The sequence below is a fragment of the Muscardinus avellanarius genome, assembly GCF_963383645.1.
Source record: "Muscardinus avellanarius genome assembly, chromosome: 10".
Classification (NCBI taxonomy): Eukaryota; Metazoa; Chordata; class Mammalia; order Rodentia; family Gliridae; genus Muscardinus; species Muscardinus avellanarius.
This window is the reverse complement of record NC_137796.1, coordinates 62,773,096-62,782,989: the sequence shown is the minus strand read 5'-3', so window position 1 is coordinate 62,782,989 and position 9,894 is coordinate 62,773,096. Positions and strand designations below refer to the sequence as shown.

At 53.6% G+C, this 9,894-nt stretch overlaps 1 protein-coding gene across 1 annotated transcript; it reads left to right on the top strand.

Annotated features, from left to right (window-relative positions):
• Positions 1–1,091: 1,091 nt before the first annotated feature.
• LOC308267693 (kallikrein-8-like) lies at positions 1,092–9,304 on the top strand (the record flags this gene model as incomplete). Its single annotated transcript, XM_080702567.1, has 6 exons — positions 1,092–1,170; positions 1,538–1,615; positions 2,107–2,266; positions 3,294–3,556; positions 6,724–6,857; positions 9,149–9,304. Exons 2-6 carry the CDS (start codon positions 1,546–1,548, stop codon positions 9,302–9,304), a joined length of 783 nt encoding a protein of 260 aa, XP_080558693.1. The 5' UTR covers positions 1,092–1,170; positions 1,538–1,545.
• Positions 9,305–9,894: the final 590 nt, after the last annotated feature.

Below are 9,894 nucleotides of genomic sequence, written 5' to 3'. Positions count from 1 at the left end.
CAGGCCCCAGTCACCATCCCTCAGGCCCAGGGGTTCACTCCAGCCCTCCTCCCTCAGACCCAGGGCTCCAAGGCCAGCCCTCCTCCCTCAGACACAGAGGTCCAGATTCCAATCCCCCTCCCTCAGACCCAGAGGTCCAGACCCTAGCCTCCTCCCTCAGATCTGGAGGTCCAGGCCCCAGCCACCATCCCTCAGGCCCAAGGGTTCACCCCAGCCCTCCTCCCTCAGACCCAGGGCTCCAAGGCCAGCCCTCCTCCCTCAGACACAGAGGTCCAGATTCTAATCCCCTCCCTCAGACCCAGAGGTCCAGGCCCTAGCCTCCTCCCTCAGATCTGGGTGTCCAGGCCCCAGCCCCCCTCCTTCAGGCCCAGGGATTCAGCCCCCAGCCCTCCTCCCTCAGACCCAAGGGTCTAAACTCAGCCCTCCTCCCTCAGATACAGGGGTCCAGATTCCAGACCTCCTCCCTTAGACCCAGGGGTCCAGGCCCCCACCCTCCTCCCTCAGATCTGGGGGGTCCAGGCCCAGCTCTCCTCCCCCAGACCCAGAAGTCCAGATTCCAGTCCTCCTCCCTCAGACCCAGGGGTCCAGGCCCCCACCCTCCTCCCTCAGATCTGGGGGTCCAGGCCCAGCCCTCCTCCCTCGGACCCAGAAGTCCAGATTCCAGTCCTCCTCCCTCAGACCCAGGGGTCCAGGCCCTAGCCTCCTCCCTCGGACCCAGGGGTCCAGGCCCTAGCCTCCTCCCTCAGATCTGGGTTTCCAGGCCCTGGCCCCCCTCCCTCAGGCCCAGGGATTCAGCCCCCAGCCCTCCTCCCTCAGACCCTGATCCAGGCCCAGCCCTCCACCCTCAAGCCCAGGGGTCCCCCACCCCAGCTCTTTCGATTTCAGACCTCAGAGTATCAGCACGGAGTCCCTGCTCGGCCTTACCTCCCGAATCCAAGATTCCAGCCCCTCCTCCCTTGAGATTTTGGCTCAGCCCCTCCGCCCCTCTTCACACACACCCAGGGTTCGCAGACTCGTCCCGGCTCCGGTGCCGGAGGGGGCGGAGCAGCGGGCGGGGATTCTCGGTTAAAAAGCTGAAGAATCGTGTACCAGGCAGACAGAGCTGAAGTCCGGGGGCCTCTTCCACTGAGCCCGATTCAGTAGGTGACCCCGCCCCCTGGATTCTGGAAGGTGAGGTGCAGAGGTATTCAGACACAGGCCCCAGGCTCAGGGACCCAGGACTCCAGCTTCAGACTCGTCCTCGCTCAAAACCCAACGACCTGGACCACAGCTCCACCTCCCTTGGGATGTAGGAATGTAGTGTCACGGGGCCCCTTCTCTCTCCTCTCTCCCCGCCCCCCCCCGCCCCACACTTAGATCCAGGAATCTCGGGGACCCTGTCCATTTCTTCCTCTGTCTCAAGATTCCGAACCTCATCTTCCTTCTGCAGGACCCAGAACAAGTCCAGAGACTCAGCTCCCGCCCCAATCTCCAAATCCGGTTCTGGGACTTTAGGCCCCTCCTTTTCGGCCTCAGCTCCGCCCTCTCCCTCTCTCAGACCCCACCATGGGACGCCCCCCACCCCGTGCAGCCCTTAACTGGACGATCCTGCTTCTGCTGTTGGGAGCCTGGGCAGGTGAGGGGGACAGAGAAGAGGCAGGCGCGGTGCTGGGGGGCCAATAGGGGGCGTGATGCCTGTGCAGGGCGCGGGGAAGCAGGAGCCTGGGGCCCCCTTCCCTGTGGAAGTCTCTGTGGGCTTTCCTGATTGTGGGTGGGTGCAGGGAACTCGTGAAGGTATAGGTTCAGTTTAGCTAGAAAAGCCGTGAATGTGCAAGGTGGGGGGACCCTTGCAGGTGCACCCGGGTGTGTGGACACACATGGAAGTGTGTGGAAGCCTGTGGAAGCCTGTGGAAGCACGCTCGGGTGTGTGTTTCCTGTATGTTGAGTCACAGCCTAAACGGGTGTGCGGGAGTATGGCGGCCTGCGTGTAGATACCGGGGTCTCTGAGCGGAACCTGCAGGGCAAGCCTGCAGAAGACTGGCTGAGCATCCTTGGAACCCACAGTGGTTTTCTGACCCAGCCTGGCCCCCTCAAGGGTGGAGAGCCAACCCTCTCCTCCTGCTGCAGGTGGCTGCAAGGCGCAGGGGCCCAAGGTCCTGGAGGGCCAGGAGTGTGAACCCTTCTCCCAGCCCTGGCAGGCGGCCTTGTTCCAGGGCCAGCGACTGCTCTGCGGGGCTGTCCTCGTAAGTGCCCACTGGATCCTCACGGCTGCGCACTGCAAAAAGCCGTGAGTGGATGTCTGGGCCGAGGGGGCTGGAGTCTGAGGGAAGGTGTGGTACAGGAAGGAGAAAGCTGGACCCTGGTTGTGAGAGAGGAGGGCTGGGCCTGGACCCCTGGGTCTGAGGGAGGGCTGGGTCTGGACCACTGGGTCTGAGGAGGAGGGCTGGGTCTGGACCCCTGTGTCTGAGGGAGAAGGGCTGGGCATGGACCTTTGTGTCTGAGGGAGAAGGGCTGGGCCTGGACCCCTGTGTCTGAGGGAGGAGGGCTGGGCCTGGACCCCTGTGTCTGAGGGAGGACTGGGTTTGGACCCCTGGGTCTGAAGGAGGAAGGCTGGGCCTGGACCCCTGGGTCTGAGGGAGGACTGGGTCTGGACCCCTGGGTCTGAAGGAGGAAGGCTGGGCCTGGACCCCTGGGTCTGAGGGAGGACTGGGTCTGGACCCCTGTGCCTGAAGGAGGAAGGCTGGGCCTGGACCCCTGGGTCTGAGGGAGGGCTGGGCCTGGACCCCTGGGTCTGAGGGAGGAGGGCTGGGCCTGGACCCCTGTGTCTGAGGGAGGAGGACTGGGTCTGGACCCCTGGGTCTGAGGGAGGAGGGCTGGGCCTGGACCCCTGGGTCTGAGGGAGGACTGGGTCTGTACCCCTGGGTCTGAGGGAGGAGGGCTGGGCCTGGACCCCTGGGTCTGAGGGAAGACTGGGTCTGTACCCCTGGGTCTGAGGGAGGAGGGCTGAGCCTGGACCCCTGGGTCTGAAGGAGGAGGGCTGGGCCTGGACCCCTGGGTCTGAGGGAGGAGGGCTGAGCCTGGACCTCTGGGTCAGAGGGAGGAGGGCTGGGTCTGGACCCCTGAGTCAGAGGGAGGAGGGCTGGGGCTGGACCCTGGGTCTGAGGGAGGAGGGTTAGGACTTGGATCCCTGAGTCTGAGGGTAGAGAGCTGGGTCCCAGACCTCTGGGTCTAGGGAGTAGGAAAGGGGTGCCTGACTCTGATTTCCTAAAGAAGAGGTGACGTCTGGGTCCCTAGCTACCTCCTTCCACTTACAGGAAGTACAAGGTGCGACTGGGAGACCACAGCCTGCAGAAGAGAGATGGGCCGGAGCAGGAAATAGCTGTCACTCAGTCCATTCCGCATCCCTGCTACAACAGCAGCCGCCATGACGACCACAGTCATGACTTGATGCTCCTCCGACTCCGGGGCCAGGCGTCCCTGGGGACCAGAGTGAAGCCCATCGACCTGGCGGATCAGTGTGCCCAAGTTGGGCAGAAGTGCGTCATATCAGGCTGGGGCACTGTCACCAGCCCCCGAGGTAGTAGGCTTAGCTGCTACTGGGAGGGAGAGGAGGGGTTGGTTGGCCTAGTGGACCCCAAGCTATTTGGAAAACCTTGTTTCCAGGAGAAGCCCCAGAAGGGAAAGTGATAGTGATTTTGAGATTCACCAGGAATCTGAAAGCCAGACAGGAACGGAGAGGGAAAAGCTGGATGTGGTGGCGCACATCTATAATTCCAGTACTGGGGAGGCTGAGGCAGGAGGGTCGCAGGTTGGAGGTCAGCCTCAGCAATTTAGCTAGACCCTGTTCAAAGTAAAAAAATAAATAGGGTTAGGGTTGTAATTCAGAGGTAGAATGCCCCTGGGTTCAATTGAGATGGGGTGGGGGGAGATGGGGAAGGAAAGAGAGTAAACTAACAGATTGTTCAACAGGGCTAAAAAATAATAATCCTTTATGGTTGGGAGCAGCACCCTAAGAGAACCTCCACTGTGCAGTATTTGTACAATCGTACCAGATGGGCTGTATGGACTCCTCACCTTGGAAGCAGGAGCACGGGCCCCTCCTCCCCCAGGACTCAGGGGTCCAGGTCCCAACTTCCTTCTCACTCTGGACTCAGAAATATGAACCTCCGCTGCAGCTATCACTTTGAGGTTTCAGAACCTGGGCAGCCCTCAACTTGCTTCACAGTGGAGGAAAAATGGGGCTGAGCCCAGAGAGGTGATGGCACACTCCGAGAGCTGACAGCTGGGATTCAGGTCCCTGCATGTCTGACTGTGTTGCAAAGGAGATGTTGTGTTGCTATAGAAACACATCTGCTCCTGAGTCAGGTGGATCAATACAGCCGTGGCTCTTCCCTCTCCCCTGGGGAGGCCCCGCCCATCTCCCAGCCTCACTTTCTCCCTCTGCAAGTTGGGAATCCTTAGCTAATATGCTTTTCAGCCCCATGAGGTTACATCTGTTCATTCCCTCCCTCCTTCCTTCCTTCCTTTCTTTCTTCCTTTCTTTCTTTCTTTCGTACTGGGGATGGAACCCAGGGGCTTTCTACCTCGTAGCTACACTCTCAGACGTATTTTCTATTTTATTTGGAAACAGGGTCTCATGAAGTTGCTGAGAGCCTCACTAAGTAGCTGAGGCTGGATTTGAACCCGTGCGATCCTCCTGTCTCAGCCTCCCAAGTACTGGAATGACAGGTGTTGGCCACCGCACTTGGCTTGCATCTTCCTTCGAAAAGCGTTTGTGAAGCTGGTGTGGTGGTCCATGCCTGTAATCCCAGTACTTGGGAGGCTGAGACAGGAGGCTCGCAGGTTTGCAGCCAGCCTCAGCTGGTGAGGCCCTCCCCAACTTAGTGAGACAGTGTTTCAAAATAAAGAATAAAAAATAGGGCTAGGGGCGTAGCTCAGAGGTAGAATGCCCCTGGGTTCAACCCCTGGTCCCACACATTAAATTAAATTAAATTAAATTAAATTAAATTAAATTAAAAAAAAAACTATTCTGAGGCTGGTGCAGTGGCACATGCCTGTAAGCCCAGTACTTGGGAGGCGGAGACAGGAGGACCTAAGGTTTAAGGACAGCTTCAGCAAGTAGCGAGAACCATCAACCTAGGGAGACCCTGTTGCAAAACAAAATGAAAATAGGGCTGGAGGTGTAGCTAAGAGTTAAAGTGCCTCGGGTTCAATCTCCAGGACCACTAAAAGAGGAAAGAGAGAAAAAGAGAGAGAAAGAGAGACAGAGAGAGAGAGAGAGAGAGAGAGAGAGAGAGAGAGAGAAAGAAAAAGAAAGAAGGAAGGAAGGAAGGAAGGAAGGCAAGCAAGCAAGACCCTTTCTCAGATTAATGAGAAAGATAAATTCCACTTTCGAGCATCAATTCCACACTTATGAAGCACTTAGCCTGCCTCGCATGCCATTGTGCAATAAACTGGAGAGAGTGTCTGACCTTCAGGAGTGGTACTTATTTGTTTCTTTGTTTATTGTATTACTGGGGATTTAACCCAAGGGCAGTCTACCTCTGAGCTACATCCCCACTGTTTTATTTACTTGGAAACAGGTTCTTCCTAAGTTGTAGAGAACCTCACAAAGTTGTTGAGGCCGGCCGCAAACCCGAAATCCTCTTGTCTCAGCCTCCCGAGTGCCGGGATTGCAGGCGTGCACCGCCACACCAGGCTTGGAGCTGTATTCTGAGTGAGGGAAACCGGATGATAAATACATGGAGGATAAGATGTGAGGTAGAGTTAAGGGCTATGATACAATGTTGTGGGGATAAAAGGACGGGGAGGGAGCCAGGCATGGCGGCACATTCCAGCTTTAGCGGTTTAGCAAGACCCTGTTTTAGCCAGGCATGGTGGCACATGCTTGTAATCCCAGTACTTGGGAGGATGAGACAGGAGGATCACAGGTTCGAGGACAGCCTCAGCTACTTAGCAAGGCCCTCTGAAATTTAGTGAGACCCTGTTTTAAAATAAAGAATAAGGCTGTTTTAAAATAAAGAATAGCTCAGAGGTAGAGCACCCCTGGGTTCAATCCTCAGGGTATGAAGGAGGAGGAGGAGGAAGAGGAGGAGGAGGAGGAGGAGGAGGAGAAAATAGAAGAAGGAGGGATGATATTTTATTTTATTTATTTATTTTATTTATTTATATTTATTTATTTATTTATTTTTGGTGGTACTGGGGGTGGAACCCAGAGGCTTTCTACCTCCGGGCTATACTCCCATACGTTTTTAAAAATATTTTATTTGGAAACAGGGTCTCACTAGGTTACTGAGAGCCTCACTAAGTAGCTGAGACTGGCTTCGAACCCGTGCGATCCTCCTGTCTCAGCCTCCCAAGCGCGGGGATTACAAGCGTGCGCCACCACGCCCGGCAATATTTTAATTCAAGTGATTAGAGAAGGCTTTCGGGAGAAGATGCCATTTTGGAAGGAGGATTTAGCTGAAATTGAGAACCCAGTGGTTTGAGGAGACTGGAAAGAGAGGGCCAGAGGCGTCATAGAGGGACATCATAAGCCCCCCCTCCCCCTTCCTCTTACCTCTCAGGTCCAGATACAAAGATCCAAGGGCCATTCTCTAGATGGCATAGTTGCAGGGGGCACAGCTTTATTTAATGTGGGGAGAAGAAGTGACGTGCCTTGCACAATGTACCCCCCAAAACTTGGTTAGAGCCAGAGACGAATGAAAAAAAGGCTTACTTCTCTTACAACCTTTTCCTCCTCAGAGAATTTTCCCGACACCCTTAACTGTGCAGAAGTACAAATCTTTCCCCAGAAGACGTGTGAGGATGCATACCCGGGGCAGGTCTCAGAAGGCATGGTCTGTGCGGGCAACAGCAATGGCGCGGACACCTGCCAGGTGAGTGACTGTGGATATCCCCTCCTCCCTCAGGTAGAGGCTGGGGCTTGTGGATAGTGACACCAAAGAGTTACCACTCAGAGAGAATGCCCCTATCCCTGTAGAGTGGGAACCAGGTTCAGAGAAAGCCAAACTCCCCATGAAGGTCACAGAGCATTGCCTCAGGAACACTGATGGGTCACTATCATTTTCTTGGAGACCCTCACTGCAGGCTGAGATGGGGAGAGGGAGATTGTGCAGGGTGAGGAGAGATGTCCATGGAAGAGTGTCTGAGGCTAGCTGGAGGTTAGGGGAACCCTCGCTTCCATTACCAGCATAAGTTCTGGGAATTTTTGCTGCTGCTAGCCCTGGCCAAGAAGTTGGCCACTACTCTTTGGCACCAGCCTGGCTTCCCCTCTATGACAGATAATGCCACTTTTGTGTGTGTGTGTGTGTGTGTGTGTGTGTGTGTGTGTGTGTATGTGTGTGTGTGTATGTTACTGGGGGTGGAACCCAGAGGCTTTCTACCTCCAGGCTACACTCCCAGATTTATATTTTATTTGAAAACAGGGTCTAAGTTGCTGAGAGCCTACGTAGCTGAGGCTGGCTTTGAACCTGTGAGGCCATCCTGTCTCAGCCTCCCAAGCACCACCACGCCTGGCTTGGATAATGCCACTTTAACAAGCGCCCAAACCAGGCGTGATGTGCATGCCTGTAATCCATGTGCTGGAGAAGCTGAGACAGGAGGATCACAGGTTTGAGGACAGCTGCAGCAACTTAGACTCTCAGCAAATTAAGACCCAGTTTCAAAATGATAAAAGAAAGGACTGGGGGGGGGTCGCTCTGAGGTTGAATATCCTTGGGTTTGATCCCCAGTGCAACCCCCCCCAAAAAAAGAAAGATAAAGAAAAGACAGAAAAAAGATAAGAAAAAGAAGGGAACAATTAGCCAGGAAGCAGTCTTTTACTTCAATGGCTCCTCAATAAGCCCCCACCCCCTTTTCTTGGGATTTGTCACAGATAAAATGCTTTCTTTTCTGTTGGGGGCCACTCCTGCCTAATAACCTCTTTCTCGGGCTTTGACCACCTTCATGGAAGCTCCACCCCCACGGCTAGTGATTGGTCGTTGAAGACAAGGCTTTCTTCCTCATTGGCTAAGCCTGGAGTCGGTTCAATCAGTGATAGTGCCGGGAAAGCCAATCTCTCTCCATTCTTCCATGGAGACGAAGGTCTCTTTCAAAAAGATTTCTGCCACTGTTCCTTGGTGATTGGTTGTGAGTGTGCATTGTGTGCGTGCATGCATGCGTGCCCGTGTGTGTTTCCACAAGACTCTGCTCCTTCCTCCCATTCTGATAACCGGAACCAATGGAGGAAGCATCAGCTCAGTCCCCACACCCCAAGCGATCCCTGCTGACTTCTCTGAATTGGAGCCTGTAGACTTCCTTCTCTTCCCTCATTGGTCAGGGTTTTGGCCAATACCCTTAGACATTCTGCCTCTGTACATTGAAAGCCCCACCCTCTCCCTCCTGATTGGTCCCAGGAACTAGTGCTCTCATCTCCATTGGTTGTAGGGTACTGATCCTACAACTGGTTTTAAGTGCTAGGTACAATAGGGAAGGGTCTTGTTTTTGGAGTGTTATCCATTTGCTTGTTTGTTTTGTGATACTGGGAATTGAATCAATTCTCCTTCTGAGTTACAACTCCAGTCCTTCTATTATTGTTATTGTTGCTTGATTACTGTTATATTATTATTATTATTCTTATTATTCTTATTATTATTATTATTATTATTATTATTTTGAAACAGGGTCTTAGGGTCTTACACTATACGTGGAGGTGCATGCCTGTAATCCCAGCACTTGGGAGGCTGAGACTAGAGGATCACACAGGTTCGAAGCCAACCTCAGCTACTTAGTGAGACTCTGTTTCCAAATAAAGTATAAAATAGGTCTGGGAGTATAGCCTGGAGGTAGAAAAGCCTCTGGGTTCCACCCCCAGTACCACCAAAATAATTAATAAATAATAATAATAATAATAATAATAATAATAATAATAATAATAGTAAAAAATAGGGCAGGGGTGTAGCTTGGAGGTAAAATGCCCCTGGGTTCAACCCCCAGTACCACAAAAGAAAAGAAAAGAAGCGGGGTCTTGCTAAGTTGCGGAGGGTCTCACTAAGTTGCTGAGGCTGGCCTTGAACCTGTAATTCTCCTGTCTCAGCCTCCCAAGTACTGGGATCACAGATGTGTCCCATGGCACCCAGTATCTTTGCGGGCATTTTAAGGGAAATCCTTCTCGACTTTCTCCCTCCAGGGTGATTCTGGAGGCCCGCTGGTGTGCAATGGCAAACTCCAGGGTATCACATCTTGGGGCTCAGACCCCTGTGGGCGACCTGACAGACCCGGCGTCTACACCAACATCTGCCGCTACCTGGACTGGGTCAAGAAGACCATGGGCAACAGGGGCTGACCATAGGAGGAACCCTGGATCCCCTTCAATAAACGTAATGACACCGGCCGGCTCCTTGCCTGTCTGTGTTTTGATCCTGAAGGGAGGTGTGGATGGGGGGAAGGGGCTGCTTCCTGCTGGCATGGAGTCTAGGACCCCACAGCCGGCCACCCTGACCACTTCTGGAAGAACTTGGGTGGGTGGAAGGATTATTTCCGGAGAGAAAAGATATACAATGATATTCAAACATCCAGGAGGCTGAGCTATGAAAGATGGTCTTGAAAGGGTGTTTGCTAGCTGGGCATGGTGGCATATGCCTGTAATCCCAGTACTTAGAGGCTGAGACAGGAGGATCACAGGTTCAAGGACAGCCTCGGCAACATGGCAGGACTTTCAGTAACACAGTAGAACCATATTAAAAAAAAAAAAAAAAAAGACTGGGGTTGTAGCTCAGAGGTAGAATGCCCCTGGGTTCAATGTCCAGTACCACAAAAAAGGGATGTTTGTTTTATTTTTATGAAGGAAGCATTATAAACTTTGGGGGGATATTTTACTCCCTGTTTTTCAATTATGGGATATGTAGAGAATAATATAGAAAATATAGGAAAAGC